General features: G+C 62.7%; 3 protein-coding genes across 9 annotated transcripts; 1 reads left to right on the top strand and 2 right to left on the bottom strand.

The window, feature by feature from the left end:
- Nucleotides 1-316: 316 nt before the first annotated feature.
- Nucleotides 317-4333, top strand: CCDC78 (coiled-coil domain containing 78). Of its 5 annotated transcripts, XM_082431795.1 has the most exons (14): nt 317-619; nt 855-974; nt 1062-1148; nt 1344-1496; nt 1577-1633; nt 1758-1825; nt 1951-2029; nt 2117-2242; nt 2453-2640; nt 2707-2878; nt 3000-3043; nt 3753-3819; nt 3895-3995; nt 4104-4333. In XM_082431795.1, exons 1-14 carry the CDS (start codon nt 560-562, stop codon nt 4213-4215), a joined length of 1434 nt encoding a protein of 477 aa, XP_082287921.1. In that variant the 5' UTR covers nt 317-559; the 3' UTR covers nt 4216-4333. The 5 variants fall into 5 exon arrangements, 4 of the variants coding, with proteins under 4 accessions (XP_082287921.1, XP_082287920.1, XP_082287919.1 ...); XM_082431794.1 differs by having other exon boundaries at nt 855-1148; nt 3895-3971; XM_082431793.1 differs by having other exon boundaries at nt 855-1148.
- Nucleotides 4329-9268, bottom strand: ANTKMT (adenine nucleotide translocase lysine methyltransferase). Of its 3 annotated transcripts, XM_082431805.1 has the most exons (6): nt 5843-9268; nt 5529-5692; nt 5212-5316; nt 4972-5112; nt 4710-4760; nt 4329-4580 (listed from the first exon to the last, which is right to left on the bottom strand). In XM_082431805.1, the coding sequence occupies exons 2-6, from the start codon at nt 5688-5690 to the stop codon at nt 4359-4361; spliced, it is 681 nt and encodes a 226-aa protein (XP_082287931.1). In that variant the 5' UTR covers nt 5691-5692; nt 5843-9268; the 3' UTR covers nt 4329-4358. The 3 variants fall into 3 exon arrangements, with proteins under 3 accessions (XP_082287931.1, XP_082287930.1, XP_082287932.1); XM_082431804.1 differs by lacking the exon at nt 5843-9268 and having other exon boundaries at nt 5529-5836; XM_082431806.1 differs by lacking the exons at nt 4710-4760; nt 5843-9268 and having other exon boundaries at nt 5529-5836.
- Nucleotides 9269-9356: 88 nt separating this feature from the next.
- Nucleotides 9357-11671, bottom strand: METRN (meteorin, glial cell differentiation regulator). The gene is made up of 4 exons (XM_082429417.1): nt 11443-11671; nt 10752-11152; nt 9775-9834; nt 9357-9698 (listed from the first exon to the last, which is right to left on the bottom strand). Exons 1-4 carry the CDS (start codon nt 11538-11540, stop codon nt 9382-9384), a joined length of 876 nt encoding a protein of 291 aa, XP_082285543.1. The 5' UTR covers nt 11541-11671; the 3' UTR covers nt 9357-9381.
- Between the last annotated feature and the right edge of the window lie 5955 nt (nt 11672-17626).

Raw genomic sequence — 17626 nt, 5'->3', positions numbered from 1 at the left:
CCTCCGCGAAGCCCTCCTGGCACCGGGCTGAGACAGTCCTCCTGAGTACCCCGGACCCGGATTGGGACGTCTGAGCCCGCTTCCGTCAGGCTGAGGGGTGCAGGGATCTGTCTAGTTTGTTTGCCTGCCCGTCCAGCGCTCAGCGTAGGGGCCTAATGAGTGTGCGAACCCACATGGTAGAGCAAAGCGCGCTGTGTGAGGACAACAGTAACAGCAGCGGCATCTCCATACCATGCGCGCTGTCTCACACGTCCCCAGGCTGAGCCCTTCTATGCACTCGTGGTTCCATCCGCGTCCCTGATAAATGCTGGGGTGCAGATCTGCGTTTCCCAGATGAGGAAAAGGAAGCCGGAAAGAATGGATCGCAAAATATGGAAGAAGTTGAGAGTTTGCACCCACCTCCCCAACGACTGAACTGTCCTGCCTGCCCTCGTGGGCGGGGCCCCGGGAGTCTCCTGGGGACAACAGAGGCCTTGGCAACACAAACCACTGTGTTGCAGCAACAGGCCAGTAGTCGAGGCGGCACCGGGCTTGGGGCAGCCCAGAGTCCTTTTTGCCTATGGAGTATGTGGCAGCCCCAGGCCCCAGGTCAGGGGCCCCACCTCGGGCCACCAAGAATGTGAGTCCTCCCAGGACGCTGCTGCTTCTGGGCTCGGGGATTCTCCCTGTTCCCTCAGAGACCAGGAGGGGTGTAGGTCCTCCCAGGACCTCAGCCTGATCCTGGCTGTGGGAGGGCCTGCCCCAGCTCTGCTAGGCTGAGGGTGTGGGGGTGGATGGCTGGTGGCTTCATGAGAGTAGAGGCCACAGCCCAGGTCTGAGACGCACCTGGGGGATGAGTGGTGGTGCCTCCGTAGGTTCTGCCGCGGGCCGAGACATGGCTGCCAGGAGTCCCTGGGGGTGCCCCAACCTGGGCCACCAACCTTGAGACACAGGTTCCCTCAGATATAGAGCTGAGTGAGGAGCAGCAGCTGCAGGTGGGTGTGGGGGCCCTCGGGCACTGGCAGGAGGGAGGGCATCCCCAGGGCCCCACAGGCCCCACCTCTCATCCTGGCCATCCACAGGTCTGCAAGGAGCTGGTGGACCTGCAGATCAAAACCCATCGCCTGAAGGAGCAACACGAGGCTGAAATCTTCGAGCTGAAGAGTGAGGTGGGCACTGATGTGTGCCTACGTGTGCCAGCCTGAGGGCATGGGGGGAGGGTGCACACTTAGTGCCAGAACTGTGAGGGGTGCAGGTGTGCCCCATGTGACTGTGCACATGCAGTGTCTGCGAGTCCCCACCTGTCCTGTGTGTGCTGTGTCCCTGTGGATGCCCAGATGGATGATGACCTGGTCACCCCGCAGGTCCTGTGGCTGGAGAGCCGGGTGCTGGAGCTAGAGCTGCACGGAGAGCAGGCAGCCCCAGCAGAAGCTGATCCGGGGCACCGCCAGGCACTGGCACAGGAGCTTGGGCACAAGGCCTGGGGGCAGGGACACTCCGACCACCACAGACTCCAGGTCACCATGAGCGCATGGGTGGAAGCTAAACAGGGGTCCAGCAGGGGAACAGTGAGGCTGAGACCGGCTCTTCTGTGCAGGCACAGCCCAAGGACTTCCTGACCCCTGAGAACGAGCAGCAGAAGCTGGGGGATGGTGTGAGTGTGTAGCCACCTAGCCCGGGAATCTGTTGAAGTTTCTCCCAGCCCAGGGTGGAGGTGGGGCAGTGCAGGGGGCCCAGAGCTTGGGCTCTCACCCAGCCAGCCCTTGTGTACCCCACAGCCGCAGGGAGAAGTAAATCGGGCGCCAGAGCAGCACAGGGCTCGGCAGCAGGCACTGGAGACGCGTGTGTGAGTGACTGCCTCACCTGGGACAGGAGGGCCCAGCAGGGCACAGTGAGCAAAGGAGCTGTTCTTAAGGGGCAGAAGGAGTCACCTGCCCTGGGCCCGGCTAAGCCTCATACCCATGTCTGCAGGGTAGCCCTGGGCTGGCAGCTGCAGGGAGCCCAGGAGGAGGCCAAGACAGCTGGGCAGCAACTGGCTGCACAAGCCTTGGTGAGGCCCACCCCTACGTGCTTTGAGGTCTGGCTCAGCAAAGGTCCACCTTGCAGGACATAAATTCAGGGCCATCTCCACCCCCAGGTATTGTCTGCCTGCCGGGGCCAGCTCCACCAGGCTGAAGCAGAGAACGCCCGGCTGCAGCTGCAACTCAAGAAGCTGAACGAGGAGTACGCCATCCGACTGCAGCACTGCGCCCGAGCCGTGGCTGTGAGCACTGGGCCGGTTGGCCCTGTGTTGAGTGGGAGGCCTCTGGTCCTGGGGAGCCCGAGTCTGGCCTGGGTGTGCTAGACCACTTCAGAGAGACTCTGACCTTGTGGGAGACTTCAGGCCCACCCAGCATACTATCGTCAGACCAGCTCCATGGAGGGAATTGGGGGGAGGTGTGGACCCGCCCCAGCCCGGCCCTATCTCCTCCAGGGGTATGCAGATGGTGCAGGCCCAAAGCCTGCATCCACAGCCCTTCGGACATTCCTGGAAACCACTCTGGAGGACATTCGGGGGGCGCATCACAGCCGTGAGCAACAGCTGGCCCGGGCTGCTCGCACCTACCGCAAGCGCCTGGCAGATCTGAGCCGGAGGCACGAGGAGCTGCTGGCTGCCCAGAGGTGGGCCCCTCCCTGAGCTGGGCACCTGGGGTGGAATGGCTCTAGGTGACCTGGTGCGGGGCTTAGTGTGCAACAGGTGCTGGTGGATCCCAACGGGGCACCCAGGACCCCCAAGGCTACCTCTGGTGCAGCCACCTCAGACATGGAGCCGCCACCCCTGCACACGGTCACCAAATTCGGCCACCTGAGGGAGGTCCAGGCTAGGCTGGAGAAGCAGCTCCAGAAGCTCCAGGCCCAGGTGACACCTCCCTGCTGCCCCACAACTCACCCCAGGACCCATCCCAGGCTCAGCCAAGCCCCAACCCCAGGGCCTCTGAGCAGCCTGCCTCATTCAGCAACCGCTGCTCTTGTTCCCACAGAAAGAACCCAGTGAAGCCTCTCAGGGGGGCCCATTAGAGCCACAGTGAGTACCTGGTGTGGGTGCTGGGGAGACCCATTCATTTATCCTATGAACTAACTGCTTAGAGGGGTTCTGGTTGCTGCAGTGAACAAGGTGGCCCATCTGTATTCTCCAGTCTCGGTCTGCTTGTGAGACACTAATAATTGCAGAAAAACCAACTGCCTGGAGAGAGGAGGGACTATCCTCCTGGATGGGAGGGGGCTACCCTTGAATGGGAGGGTCAGGGAGAGACCCCGAAGAAAGGACACTTCAGCTGAGACTCGGAGGGCCCATAGCTGAAGACCTGTGGTGGCATGGACGGTAGAAGTCTTGACCCCAGGGCAAGGCAGGAGCAGGCTACCTGGTGACCTTCACAGCCTTTGCCTCTGCACCTTCTGCAGTGGGCAGAAGCTGTGACAAGTCGCCTGCCTGGGGTTTTGGGAAACCCCCCAGCATGAGGAGATGCCCCCCCCATAAGCATCCTTACAGACACTGGGGTCACTGTCCCAGCTGGCCTTGTGGCTTAGCTTTCCCTGAGTGGCCAGTGGCTGCCCCCATGCACAGATGACTCCAAGCCTCACAGGGCCCATAGTGGAAAGGCAGCCCTATACTGTCCCAAACTCGCTCCCAGCAGGCACCTCAAGGACCTAGGGGCCCTGACTTGAGCAGGGTCATTGGTCAACAGCTGGGTCCATGCCAGCTTTCACGCCCACCCCTCCTCCTCCCCTCACAGGGGCCTGGAAGCTGCATCCTGGGCCCAGATCCGCCAGAAGCTACAGGACTTTTCCCGTGGCACCCAGGTAGTGGGCAAAGCCTAGCCAGAGGCCCCTCCTCACACTGTGCCCAGGCTCATGGCTCATGTTCCCCCATTCCAGGCAGAGCTGGAAAGGGAGAGAGCACAGCTTCTAGTCCGAGCCATGATGGCTGAGGAGCAACTTTCTGAGCTACAAGAGTACGTGGACCAGCACCTGGGCAGGTGGGCTCTAGAGGTGGGCTGGGTAAGACCCAAGGACCTCAGTCCCAGGCACTAGCAGCAGGGCTTGTCCACAGCCCGGTGGTGACTATGCCTAGTTTCTCTGAGCAGGTACAAGCAGGAGATCCTGAGGCTGAGGAAGCTGGTGGGTACAGGGAACCCCTGGAAAGCGGGGGCCACACCTCCAGCCAAGCTGCAGCACCCAAGGACCTGCAGCCGTTAGCTGGTCAACAGATAAACTTGGAGCAGAACTCTTCACAGCCAGCATGGAGCCCTCCCCACAGCACCCCCTTGGGAGATCATTCCACCCAGCTCTCCACCCAACAAAAATCAGGCTGGAACCCGCTGAGTCTTTATTGTGTCCAGTCAGCCAACCTGAGAATTGGGGGCTCCAGGTACAGAGGCAGAACTAGGCCCTGGGACAGCCTGCCCAGCCGGCCCACCACTGTGGACATCATAGGCCCAGACACGGTCCAGGCCCTCACCCAGTACAGCCACAGGTTGCCAGGTGGGGAGGGGGAAGCGCCCGGACACCACTCGGGCTCCTGCAGGCAACTCTGCCTGTAACTTGTCCTCCAGCAGTGGGAGCTATGGGAGAGAGGGAAGGTTGGGGTGGGCAGGGTGGAACACAGCTCCCCCTACCCAGCTCCTCCAGGCCCAGCACCTACACTGGGGATGGCTCGGGCCTCCCATGGGGTCAGCAAACCCCAGACCTACCACGCTAGGAGCCAGGAACACAGACACATTGTGGCAGTCCCTCAGGCTCACCTGCAGGAAGAGGAAATCACCCCAGCAGGGATTGGGGCCCCAGCAGGGAAAGAGGCTTGGTGGGCATGGGGCAACTGCAGCTTCCAAGTCCCAGCTCCAGCCTGCCCAGGTGGCAGAGGTGCCTGGCACTGTCAGTAGGGTGGCCAAGCTAGAACTGGAAGCATGGAGATCAGGGGTGGGGTCTGAGGGGGTCCAGGACTCCCTGGATTACCTTCCAGAGGTTCTCACGGCGGTAGCTGACATTACCCACACATCCTGCCCTCCAGGCATGCAGCCACGCCAGCCCCACCAGCCACGGGTTCAGCTCATAGCCCACAGCTGGGCGGAGACCGCACTTGTGGGCAGCCAGCACCTGTGGGCACAAAGAGCGTCAGGACCAACAGATGGGGAGGTGCGCTCACGGGAGGGGTCAGCAAAGACATTCCCCAACACACACGAACACGGTCCTTACAATCCTGCCATCGCCAGAGCCCAGGTCCACCATCTTTCCTGGACGGCCTCGCAGCAACGACAACACGTGCTCCACCTGCCTGACACTCGCGCCAACATAAGGCACCTGTACAAGGAAGCAGGCGGGACTGTGAGGGTGGGGGGCCTGCCTCCTGGGCTTCCTTTCTTAGAGTGGCCTGTCCGGTCCTACCTAAAGGAGGTCCCAACCCACAGCCCTGGAGTAGCTGCACCCTCCCCCTTAGCGCCACACTCCAGGCCCCGCCCCCAACCCGGGCCCGCCCAGCCGGCAGCTGGTCCCCACACCCCTTGGCCCAGCACCTGCAGCCGCAGCGGCACGCGGCGGAAGCCCGGCTGCAGTAGCAGTGCCCACACGGCGTAGGCGACCAGGCCCGAGCCCGCCGCCACCTGCAGCAGCTCCAACGCGCCTAGCCGCCGCTCGCGCAGCTCCGTCAACGCCTCGGCCGGGTCGTCCTGCTCCATGGCTGCGGGAGAGCGGCTCAGGGTCGCCCCACCTCAAGGCCCCTCCCCGCCTCAGGTCCGAGACCCTCATGCCCCGGCCCGGACCTGGAGAGGGCCGTCCTCCCCACCGCCCCCGGCCTGCGCGGCGCCCCTCCTTCCCGCTCCGCGCCTACCAGGCCGGCGGCGCCGCGCCGGAAGAGACGGCCGCGGCGAGACACCGGAAGCGGCCGGGAGAGCCTGAGCGGCCGGTCCGCTCGCGTTCCGCTCCGTCCGGGTCCAGGGACCCTCCCGCGGGTTCCGGACCTTGGAGCCCTGGGGTCCGGGGCTACCCTCGCGGGTTCTGGCCGCACAGCATCCTGCCTGTAGCCCGCGTCGCTCAGCTTCGTTGGCCCACGCCGCGGATGGTTGCTGCGGGCCTGTCCTGGGCGCTGCGGACCCCTGGGGCTGCACATCCCAGCGCGGGGAGACGCCCGAGGGAAGCGGTGCCGTGGATCCAGTTAACTGGCAGCGGAGGCCCGTGCGGTGTGGCTGGAGCCCAGGGGCGGCGGTCAGCCCGGGGGCAAGGGCTCACCGAGGAGACGCCGCCCCGCACACCCCGATAGCCAGCCAAGCCCAGGAGCAGTCGCGGGGAGGCCACCCGGGCCCCTCACACGGCTGAAGGCAGTTAGCCCGAGTGCGCAGGAAACGCAGGATGCGCAGGGTTCGGCGGGGGCGGTGGGAGTTTGAGCTTGGCTGAGGGGCAGGGCGGAGGGGGTTGATAAGGGGAAATTTAGCAGAACCGAGAAGACATGCTGGCTCTCTCTGAGCGTCATGGGAGGGGAGCCGGATGTGAGGTGCTGGGCGCTTTGGCAGCTGGCCCAGTCAGCGGGATGGGAGGAAGAGCCCCAGGAGCTGGGGAGACCACCTTCCTTCTCCAGAAAATGTCACACACACGAAGAAAGATTGAGTTCCCGGAAGTGACCTGATGAAGCCTGGGAATGGGAGAGGCAAGTGGGGGAACAGAGCCAGGACCCCCTCCTCACCCAACCCTGAGGCCAAACGTCCTTGAGTGGCAGAGACTTATCTGCACACAGGCCCTGGCCTGGCTCCTCATCCATCCACGCCATCGGTCAGGAGGGACGGAGGCTGCTTCAGACAATGCAGGCATACTGGAGACCACTGCCCCCATCCCCAAGTGCAGACTGCCGCACACTTGGCCCCAGCTGCCTCCACTTGGGAAAGACAGGTGTTCCTGTGGCAGGAAACCCTGGTGCCCTGCTCCCAAGACCCGAGCACTGGAGAGGAGGAGGGCTGCTCCCCACCCCCATCTCAGAACCTCCTGTCCCCTTCCTGGCTGTCACTGGGCCCTCCCCATAAAAGGAGGATGTGCACTGGGCTTACACAGCATCCCATTCTTGTCTCTTTTGTTCCTTGTATTATTCCTGGTGCCTAGAGCAGCACCTGGTACCTAGAAGAAACTCAGTAGAAGCTGGTCGACTGAATGAAGGCACCTACCCTGACTCCCCAGTGTGCACACCCAAAAGTCCCTCACCTTCACACCTGCACCCTGCTCCTCACCTTTGGGCACTGGGCACTCGAGTGCATACCTGTGTGAGTGTACATGCCCAGAGGTGCCCCAGAGGCACCTGCTCCCATAGCCCCAGCCCTCATGCTCACCCACACCGTTTCCCCTTGGCCACTCCCCTGTGGGCAGGCATGAAGCCCCTGGCCCAAGCCTTCCAGGCTCCTCCCAGAGCACCCTGGGGCTCCTCTCGCCCTGTCAGCCACACCCACTTCTGCCCTTTCTGCTCCTTTTGCTGGTTGCAAAGCCAACACTTTCTCTGGAGGAGGGTGTGTGCATAGGAGGCGCTTCCTGGGGCAGGTGGGCAGAGGCCAGTGTCCAGCCTAGGGCCCAGCCCAGAGAAGATGCCCTACATTTTTCTGGACAGATGGTCCCAGAGGTAGTCCACAGTGACCACACTGGGTGTGGCCATGGGCCTCTGTCCAAACAAGGCTGTGGGGAGCTGGCCAGAGAATTAGGGCAAGAGCCAAGGGTGAGGTGCTCCTCAGCACTGGAGGGGAAACCCTCCTCGGGTCGGGGTCTGCATGGGCAGTGCAAAAGCCTCCCAAGACGGAGAGGAGGATGGCAGGAGAGCACACTCACCTCCTCCTCTTCTGGTCTCTACTGAGATACTCCCTGGTGGGGGGAGGGGGAAACAGGGTTACAACGGTCTGCAGTCCAGGAGAGAGGTCCAGGCTAGAGATCCAAATGTGGGGTCATCAGCATGTTGATGGTATTTAAAGCCAGAAGGCTGGCCCAGTTCTCCAAAGAGGGAATGTCGAAATGTGCGTGGAGAGGAGAAGAGGTCTGGTGCCTGAGCTCTGAACAATCCATGGGTGCCAGTTTGAATTTGGGGATGTGAAAGGGCACAGCAAGGAGCCTCAGGAACAGCAGAAGGTGGGAGGAGCCCAGGGGAGCCTACCATCCAGGGTGACTATGCTCCCACCCACAATTCTCACCAGTCCCCACAGCAAGTGGCCCGTCCAAGTGAAAGGACTGCATACCTGACACGAGTGTAGCCTTAGACAGCCCGCCCCACAGAAACTCCAGGGCAGCCACTGGAGTGATGCAGTGTCCACACAGGGTGTGGCCACATGAGGTACCTATATCAGCCAAATCTGGCAGAAGTGGCCCTGTGTATCCTTGTTCCTCTCCCAGCCTCAGTTCCTGCCTGTGGGATGGCGGGGCCCCTTCTCCAGAGGGCTGCCAGGCAGAGATGGGAAGTTGTTTCTGGGACTCAGCCCAGGCACCCCACCAGACCTGAGCTGTGGCCCTCTTTCCCAGGAGCTGTGGGGCTGGGTCAGCAGAGTCAGCTCCCTCTGGGTTCAGTAGTCCCACGTGCACCCCCATCCTGGGGCCTTTCAGCCTCAGGACCGTCAGCTTTGTCCAGACTGCGCTGGCCCTTTATGTGGCTGAGGCTGGAGAGGAAGGCGGGGGCAGCGACAATGAGGCCAGTGGCGGGAAACGGTCCTTAGAGACCCCATTGTGTGCCCCTGCCCACTAGAAATGGGCAACAAGCAGGACCCTGCAGAAGAGACCCCACAGCCGTCAGGATGCTGGGCACGTTGCAGGGGCCTGTGGACAGAGGGGCCCATTCTTCCCCAGGGGCAGAGTGGGGCCAGGATGATTCTGCTGGGCTTGCAGCAAACCATGCGGGGAAGTCAGTGGCCCACCAGATTGCAGCCCCTTCCCTCAGGTTGGGAGTGGTGTCGCCTGCCTCCCCCTACAAGGGCCTCCACCCACCTCAGACCTTGGGTGTTATGGCCCCCTTTCCACTCCCACTCTGAGCAGTGGAATCACCTGGCATTGGGGGCAGCAGAGCTGAGGGTGACGTGAGTGGGGGTGGTCCCTGCATGCCCCCACCCAGCAGCAGCCCCTCTCCAGGGCGTGGGCTGGCTGGCCTTAGACATGGCACCACTGTCCCAGAGCCTCAGTCTCTGACTCTGTGAAGCGGGAACTGGGCAGTGCCGGGGGCTGTGGGAGAATAAAGTGAAGTGAGGCAGGCCCAGGGCTGGGCTCAGGCATGAGCACCCGATGCACATTGGCTAATGCAAGCAGCGTTCTTATTGGTTATTGCTATTACCTCGGAAGCAGTTGGTACTGTGATGCCATCTGGAGGCCACCCCCCCACCCTCCTACCCCCCCCTCCCCAGCACCCTGCTCCCAGGCCCCTCAGTCCAGCACCACCTCACAGGGGTGGAGGTGGTCAGCATGGGCAGCCGTGTAGGCACGGCTGAATTCCTGGAAGCGGGGTGCACAGCCCAGCCAGGCCTCACCAAAGCGGCTCCAGCCCATGAAGAGGAAGGTGCCAGGGCCAGGGTGGACACCACAGTGCAGTGGGGTGCGAATGGAGGCCTGCGCCTGTCCCCCAGGGCCCCCCACCCGGAACAGCGGCAATGTCTGGCGAAGGACACGGGCGGCGGCCACGGTGATAACAGACTCCTGCAGCTCTGTGTCGTGGGCAACCCCGTGGATGGTTCCATGGATCACTGTGGGGACACATGTTGGCCAGTGGCATTCAGGGGAAGGCAGGCCCCTGGCTCGCCCCACAGGGGGGACACTCACCAAAGTCGCTGGTGCACACGGCCAAGAGGAGCTCGGCATCACTGCAGGGTCTGCAGGCACCTGGCATGCAGGGGAGGTCATGAGTGGAGGCTCTGCCCTCTCCAGGACTACCCGAGCCCTCCCCCAGCTGGACACAGGATAGAGAGGGCAAGCTACCAGACCCCCCTCAGGGCCTGATGGCAACTGGGGAGTCTCGGGGACCATGTGTACACACCCTGAAGACACCCTGTACTTGGAGTGACACTGCAGGCTCGTGCATGCATCACACACACGCACAGACATAAGCCTGGGGGCTGTGCCCAGCATGCAGGCACAAAGACCCACCGAGCTGGAGCTCAAGGGTCTGGGTGCACGAGGCACACGCTCTCGCACACCCATCTCCAGGCAGCACCAGCAGGCAGTAACCCCTTGGTCTCCCAGAGCTGCTTCCTGGGGCCCAAAGTCACCGGCCCAGCCCACGTGGCAGGAGGTTATGGTGGATTCGAGGGTCAGGAGACAGAGCAGAGACCCCCATCCCCTGTGAGGTTAGGCTCCAAGCTCCAGGAGAGCAAAAAGCTGGGCCTGGTGCCCTGCCGGGAGGCGGGGCTGCATCTCCATGGTGACCGGGCTCACAGTGGACTTCTGTTGTACTGGGCTGGGGGAGGGGAGGGAGGTCACCGCTGGGCCAGGGAGCCCTGGACAGCTTTGGCCGTCATCCCCTCCCCCAACCCTTCAGGGACCACGGGCCCGGGTTGCCCTGCCCGGCCTCCCCTTCCGGGATTCTGCCCTCTGTCAGCAATTTCCCTAACCCGCAAGGTGAGGGCTTCCCCTCCCCGCCCCCCACCTGTCCTGGCGCTGCTACTCACTAGCTGTGTGCCTTTGACAGGCTGCCTCGGTTTCTCCCTCTATGCACTGGGGAGGACAGGCAGGTTCCCACCCAGCGAGGCCAGGGAGCGACTGCACGACTCCCACCCGTCCCCACCCAGACCTGCACTCACCATCCGCACTGAGGCCGTGGGCCTGCGGAGGCAGCTCTGGACGCCCGTCCTCCCGAAGTTCGAAACGGAAGGAGGCCACGCGACGGCTGATGTCGGGATGCGGGGTGGCCTGCAGGAAGAGGGCCCGGTGCTCGCGGGGACCCCAGCGCACGCATCGGCCCCCGGCCGGGCCTGGGCCCTCAGCCAGCAGCAGCTCCAGCACGCCGCCCGCCCGCTCCGCGAAGACTTGGGCGCCTGCGAAGGGCCGCGCCGGCCGCAGGCAGGCGATGCCGGGCCGCGCGCCGGGGTCGGAGCCGCCCAGGGTGAGGCGCAGCGCCCCGGCCGGGTACAGCCACTCGATCCCGCCCTCCGCACAGACCAGGGCGAGCTGTCCCACGCTGCCGGGCTCCTGGGTCAGGCCGCTGCGGACCGGACGGGCGGTGTTGAGGCGGGCGGCCGGCGTCCACACCCGGCCAGCCCGCTTCCCCTGCACCCTCTCCCCGCAGCCATCAACAGCTGCGTCCACTTTGTGGAGAAGGAAACTGAGGCCCAGCGTTCTGGGACTCGGCGGGGGGCGGGGAGGGCAAGGATTCGGTGCCGGGACGGAGCGCCCCCATCCCAAAGGGCTGGCGACACATCTTCCAGCCCCCTCCTAAGGGGCGCGCAGAGTTCCAGGGGGTTGGCCCGCGCGGGGTTCCAGTGGGGCTCGTACCTGCCCCTCCAGCTGCAGCGGTCCTCCGAGTAGCCGGCGCGGGCGGCCGTGGCCAAGAGGCCGAAGCAAAGCGCGCAGAGCAGCGCCGGGGGCGGCATGGCGCGCGGGGACACGCGGGGGCGCGGCGGGAGCAGCCGGGGCGTTGGCCCCAGCCCCGCGCAGCCCCCACCGCCCGCGCCTGCCAGCCGCCCACCCGGCCGGGAGCCTGGAAGCTGCCGGGAGGCAGTGGGCGGGCCGAGAGGCCAATCGCGCCGCGGTGCCCGAACTTTCCACCAATTGCAGCGGCGCTCTCGGGGGTGGGAGGACCAGCCCGTGGCCCAGGAGGCGCTGGGGAGGGGGTCCACGGCCGGACGTGTTCCGTGTCACCTCCTCGAGGTACCCCCCTACTTCCCCCCCCACCCCCGCCTCCAGCCTCGCCTTGCTTGCCGTCCTGGTCGGGCCACTGTCCTCCAAGCCCTTGGCTGGGGTGGAGGTGGTGCCCACTGGAACCTCTGGGGGAGGGGAGTTCATCTGGGTGGCTCTCTCCAAGACTGGTACCTAGGCTTCCATCCCCCATCTCTCCCTAACCTGGCCCTGGTGACTTCCCACAGGCCACGCGGTAACCCAGCGATGAGGGTCCAGGCACTGGGGTTGCAGGCACCGTGGAAAAGCAGGAGCAAGGACAGCCCTGAGCCCCAGAATCAGGCCCCTAGTAGGTCGGGACAAGCTGAAACGGGGCCCACTCTCATAGAGGAAACCCCGCCCCCAATGTCAATGTGTAGGCCAGGGAGGGGGTGGGGAGTAGGTTGTCAGGTGGGGACTGGAGAGAATGCCAGACAACGGGGAGGAGCAGACAGCCTTGGCCAAGGCCCTGAGGTGAGGACCCGGTGGATGGGACCCAAGAGCCTGGTGAAACCATGGGGTCAGATTAGAGAGGCCTTAGGCACAAACCCAGGACTCCAACCTCACACTGGAACCCTTGGGATCACTGAAAACTTTAGCTGACATAGACTCTCTGCCGCCTGTGGGTGTGAAGTATTTTTTTGGCTGTATTGGGTCTTTGTTGCTGTGCGCGGGCTTTCTCTAGTTGGGGCGAGCAGGAGCTACTCTTCATTGTGGTGCGTGGGCTTCTCTTGTTGCAGAGCACAGGCTCTAGGCACGTGGGCTTCAGTTGTTGTGGCACACGGGCTCAGTAGTTGTGGCTCGCGGGCTCTAGAGTGCAGGCTCAGTAGTTGTGGCACACAGGCTTAGTTGCTCCGTGGCATGTGGGATCTTCCCTGACCAGGGCTCAAACCCATGTCCCTTGCATTGGCAGGCGGATTCTTAACCACTGCGCCACCAGGGAAGCCCGGGTGTGAAGTCTTTACCCCACTGTTCCCCCACCCCAGCCCTCCTGCTGCCCTGGGCCAGAAGTGCAGGCTGACAGATGAAGGCAGATGGCGCCAAGGGGAAGGGGGGCATTGGAGCCGCTGCCAGACTGAGCATACCGCTGCCCCCTCCCCTGGCTCCAGGGCCAAAGAGGGTCAAGGCATCCTCAGGGCTCAGCTGGCCCCTCGCCCTGGGCAAGGTGTAGTGGGAACCAGCTATCAATCACGATAGCCCAAAGGTGGACACAAGCCAAGTATCCATTGACAGATGATGCGTAGACAAAATGGGGTCTATCCATACCGTGGAATATTATTCTGGTTAAAAGGAAGGAAATTCTGCCACATGCTACAACATGGATGAACCTAGAAGACATTATGTTCAGTGAAATAAGCCAGTCACAAAAGGACAAATATGAGTCTATTCATTTGAAGTACCTAAAATAGCCAAATTCATAGAGAAAAAGTAGAATGAAGGTTGCCAGGGGCAGGAGGATGGGGAGTTGGCGTTTAATGAGGACAGAGTCTTCAGTTTGGGAGGATGAAAACGTTCTGGGGATGGTGGTGATGGCTGCACAACAGTGCGACTGTACTCGACACTCCTGCACACTTAGACGTGGTTAAGATGGTAAGTTTTATGTGTATTTTACCCAATTACAAATTTTAAAAGGGGTACACAGGGCCTGGTGCTGGGCACATAGAAGGCAAAAGAGGCTCCACTAGAAGGAAGGGAGCGGGCACCCCAGTCAGCTGCCCTTGCTGAGACAGTGGGTCCACTCCTGGCGAGTCACTGGGGCCCTGACTGCCCTTGCATAGGCCTGGGAGGCCGACAGTGGGCTCCAGGCGCCCTCTGGTGGCAGTGTGAGGAGTCAGCCTCAGACCCACCTCCCACCAGTCTGGGGCCCCTGGCTCCCCACCCTCCTCCTCCCCCGGAAAATTGGCTAGTGTCCGTGGGTGCCTGGGAGGGGTTCCTAAAGGGTGACCTAGTCGAAAGGACTGAGCTGGCCCCCTCAACACCAGGCTTCCCCTGCCTTCTGCCCCAGCTGATTCTTCAAGGGGCCCAGTGGTGATGCTGACTGTCACCCACAGAAGACCACAGGAGGCTGCCTCTCCTCACGGCTCCTGGCCCCACGCCCTGTGGGTGCTTCCCCGAAGTACCCAGTGTCATAAGCCATCAGAGGTCTGCCACCCACAAGACAGGGCGCCCAGAAGGCCACGCCTAGCCTTGCTTGCTGTGGGTGCAGGAGCAGACATGCTCAGTAAATACCTGGAGAGTGAGTGTATGGATCGATGAAGGATACCCCAAATCTCAGGTAACTCCCCCAACATCTGTGCTCGGTTTGGAGGCTCCTTCATGTGCCCCCAGCTCCAAACCCTTCAGCGCCCTGACCCTCCAAAATGGGCCTCTCTGCATTCCCACTCAAAACCCAAGTCCTGGCAGAGGACTGGAGCAGATGCTCGGACAAGGAGCAGTCCAAGTGAGCCCTGCCCTCCAGCAGGGGAGGCAACCCCACAGGGTAAGGGGCACAGGTGAGGAGCACATGTGACCGAGGTGGGGGCTGGGCTGGTCCGGGGCCTGTGGGAGCTACACAAAGGCCAGACAGAGGCAATGGGTGTGGAGGGATGGGAAGAGTGCCCCAGGTCTGGGTGGAGCTTAGGGCCAACCAGGGACAGGAAGCTGGCCAGTGGGAGGTGGAACTTGGCTTCGAGGGGACAGTGACCCTAGCTCCTGAGGAAATGGTGAGAAAGCCCAAAAGGGTCAAGTTCTCCCAATTGCCCAAGACCTCCCACTTGGGCTCCCATTTCAGCAGAAGCAGGGGAGAGGGAGAGATGGGGGCTAAGCAGAGGCCAGTTCAGCCTTGCCCCCAGCTGAGCCTGTGGCCGCCCAGACCACTGCAGCCAGGACCTCTTGAATGTGTGCTCTAGTTGGCCCAGGGCTGGGCGCTGCACCCCTTGGAGGGGCTGGGAGCAGGGGACAACGGGGACAGTTCCCACAACTGAGAGCCAAGGGGTGCCAGGAAGCTGCCACCAAGTGACACGCTCTAGTGGTGCCCACCATGAACACTGGCCTGGAATGCTCCTGACCAGCCTGACCTACGGAGCCCTAGGGTGCTGGAGTGACCAGCCCTCCCAGAGACCCCATCAGGGAGACAGTGATATCTGCCAACTCTTCCGGGCAGCCTGAGCTGGTTGCGCTTCACCTGCATACCCCCCCACCTCCACTCCCAGGTGGAATCTGGCCTTGCCCACCTATGAGCCTGTACCTTGGGGCACATGACAAGTTTCCTCCCTTGATGAGAAATCCACCCCCCTCCCCACCCCACATACACCTTGCATCTTCTCTAGGAGCCAAAAACGCAGCTGCAGATTGATTTGCAGCTGAGCTAAAAATAACTGCCAGGCTCCAGCCAGGGCCCGGGAAAATATCCCATTGCTAGGAGACGTTACTGGGAGACCGCCATTGCTAGGCAACAGGGTTGCCATGGTGACAGCTGGGCCCTGAGTCATCCTCAGCCCCGGCTGCTCCACCCCCCTGCCCCTGGTGAGTCGGGCCTGTGTCCCGGGAGGAGGGAAGGCAGGGAGCAGAAGCTGGAAGCAGCAGAGAGGCCTGCTGCCCACCGCCCGCCACCCACAGCTGCCAGGGCCACCCCACGCTGCAAGGTTCTCACTTCTGTGGGCGCCCATCTGGCTTCGGTGGTGAGGACTGGCAAACACACTTGTGGCCTTCCCACCCCACATGGTCCCCTCCCCAGGCACTCTCGGGGCTCCTGCCTCTGGGTGGGGAGCAGAGACAGTGAGGGGCCCAGTGTCCATGTTGCCCCACAGCTTCAGAGCAGGAAGCTTCAGAGCAGGAAGCTTCAGGGCCGGCCTAATCACTAGGGAGCACGGGGCTCTCACCACCTGTGCTGCACTAGGATCTTCAGGGCAACCCCTTGGACCCCAGACTCATTTTCCAGGTGGGGAACTACTTGTCTGAGGCCCCATCCACAGAGGGAAGATTTGGGCCCAGGCATGTGGTTCCAGGGCACACATATCACCCCAGAACTCCCAAGGAAAGGCCTGAGGACCTCCTGTGAGGAGCTTCAGGGAGTTTCAGAGCCACTGCCCCAGGCCTCCAGAGCCATGAGGGTGACCTCCATGGTAAGAAGCCCCATTCCCTGATGTGACAGTGGTTCCCTCTCTCATAGTCTTCCAAGGTCTCAGATCCTCACCCCCTCATGCTCCAGAGCTGGAAAGCCCCAGCTGCCTAGACTGGGGAGACTCCTCCATGCCTAGGCTTCAAGACAAGGGGTGCTCCAGTTGAGGGGTGAAGGTACTCCAAGTGAGGGGATGCTCCAGGTGAAGGGATGCTCCAGATGATGGGTGCTCCAGGTGAGGGGATGCTCCAGGTGAGGGGTGCTCCAGGTGAGGGCATGATCTAGGTGAGGGACATGGTGCCCTCCTGGCCCTGGAGGGAGGCCAGTGTAGTTGAGACTCCAAGAGCAAGGGGCCAGGTACAGGGCAAGGCTGTGGGCTGGCAGTGCCAGAGACTCAGGGCTTTGCAGGCTGCAGCAAAGAGCAGAGGGAGCCCTGGGAGCATGGGGACCGCATCTGCACTGTAAAGTGACCCCCCTGCACCTGGGAGAACAGGTGGGGGCAGAGGTGAGCAGGGCACAGGTGTTCAGGAGGCCCCCACGGCAGTATGCATGTCCCTCTGAGCAAGAGCTCTTCGCTCAGATTCTCCCAAGGCAGGTGGCCTCTCGGGCCCCTTTGAGGGCATAACTTGCTCTCTGCCTGGGGCCCTGGCACCTGCTGAGGGGCAAGAGCCCCTCAAAGTGCAAAGTGAAGTCCTGCCTACCAGTCAGGGCACTGTCCACATCGGGGTCCATGCCGACCCACGCCTGCTCTCACGGGGTGGAGGCTGAGCGCACATTAGACGTGACCCGATGGGTCAGACAACACTCTCCCGGTCACCCTGAAGTCTTCACGCACCCCCTGCCTGTCCCACCAAGCCTCCCCCTTTGATCACTGTCAGCAGGATGGTGACTCTTCAGTCCCTGCCACACAGAAGAGCTGCCTTCACCCCCGCCAGCGTCCCACACACAGCCAGAGTGGCACCCCCCAAACCAGCCAGGGACAGGCCAGCCTGCTCCCCCTCCACTGCCCTCACCTCACACCAGCCCCACTGGGTCCCGCTTCCTGTCAAAATGTTGCAAACAACAGCTGGTTTCATTTTCTGTTAAGACTCTTAGGGGGCTGCCTCTCTGCCCTGAGGCTCTTTCCCTGGTGTGAAAACCCAGCTTTGCTCTCCCTGCACCTGGTCCTTCTGCCATCTCCACTCCCAGGAGGTCCCAGGATGGGCAATATTAGCCTCTGTCCTCTGCCCTGAGCTTGCTGGGAGGCCTGGCATCCCCAGTGGCCCAGACAGAGCCCTCCACACCCTCCCGCCAGGTCCCACCGCTCCCCCTGACCCTAACCTGCCCTATAAAGCTACCACCACCGCGCCTCCAGGACCTTTACATATCCCTTCCTGAACAATTTCGTCTGCCCTCTCACCCTTGGGAGACTCAGTTTAAGCGTCTTGTTCTCAGGAGCCCCACTCCCACCACCACCCTCGCGCGGTCACCATCACGTGGCCCTCTTGAACGTTCACCGCACTCGTCACTCTCTGAAATGATCTACTGGCCTCTTGTTTCTCGGCTCTGCGGGTGTGCAACTGCGCTCCTCACTGAGGGAGGTTCCCGGGCCTGGCACCCCGCAGGTGCGCGGGAGATGCGAGGGCCGCGCAGGGTGCCTGGCCACCGGCTCCGCAAGAGGGGCCGGGAGGGGTAGGGTCGGACGGCCGGCGCCCAAGAGCTCGA

Source organism: Balaenoptera physalus, assembly GCF_965194825.1.
Source record: "Balaenoptera physalus genome assembly, chromosome: 16".
NCBI classification, from domain to species: domain Eukaryota; kingdom Metazoa; phylum Chordata; class Mammalia; order Artiodactyla; family Balaenopteridae; genus Balaenoptera; species Balaenoptera physalus.
Note: the sequence above shows the minus strand (reverse complement) of the source record. Positions and strands in the feature narration are given on the sequence as shown.

Coding starts and splice junctions, on each gene's coding strand:
- METRN (XM_082429417.1), bottom strand. CDS start 11,540: ATGCCGCCCCCGGCGCTGCTCTGCGCGCTTTGCTTCGGCCTCTTGGCC. Junction 11,153..11,442: donor CGCTGCAGCTGGAGGGGCAG/GTACGAGCCCCA, acceptor TCCGGTCCGCAG/CGGCCTGACCCAGGAGCCCG. Junction 9,699..9,774: donor CGTGTGCACCAGCGACTTTG/GTGAGTGTCCCC, acceptor GTGTCCCCACAG/TGATCCATGGAACCATCCAC.
- ANTKMT (XM_082431805.1), bottom strand. CDS start 5,690: ATGGAGCAGGACGACCCGGCCGAGGCGTTGACGGAGCTGCGCGAGCGG. Junction 5,317..5,528: donor GCGTGCCGCTGCGGCTGCAG/GTGCTGGGCCAA, acceptor TTCCTTGTACAG/GTGCCTTATGTTGGCGCGAG. Junction 4,581..4,709: donor TGTTCCTGGCTCCTAGCGTG/GTAGGTCTGGGG, acceptor TCTCTCCCATAG/CTCCCACTGCTGGAGGACAA.
- CCDC78 (XM_082431793.1), top strand. CDS start 560: ATGGAGTATGTGGCAGCCCCAGGCCCCAGGTCAGGGGCCCCACCTCGG. Junction 620..854: donor CACCTCGGGCCACCAAGAAT/GTGAGTCCTCCC, acceptor GTGCCTCCGTAG/GTTCTGCCGCGGGCCGAGAC. Junction 1,149..1,343: donor TCTTCGAGCTGAAGAGTGAG/GTGGGCACTGAT, acceptor GTCACCCCGCAG/GTCCTGTGGCTGGAGAGCCG.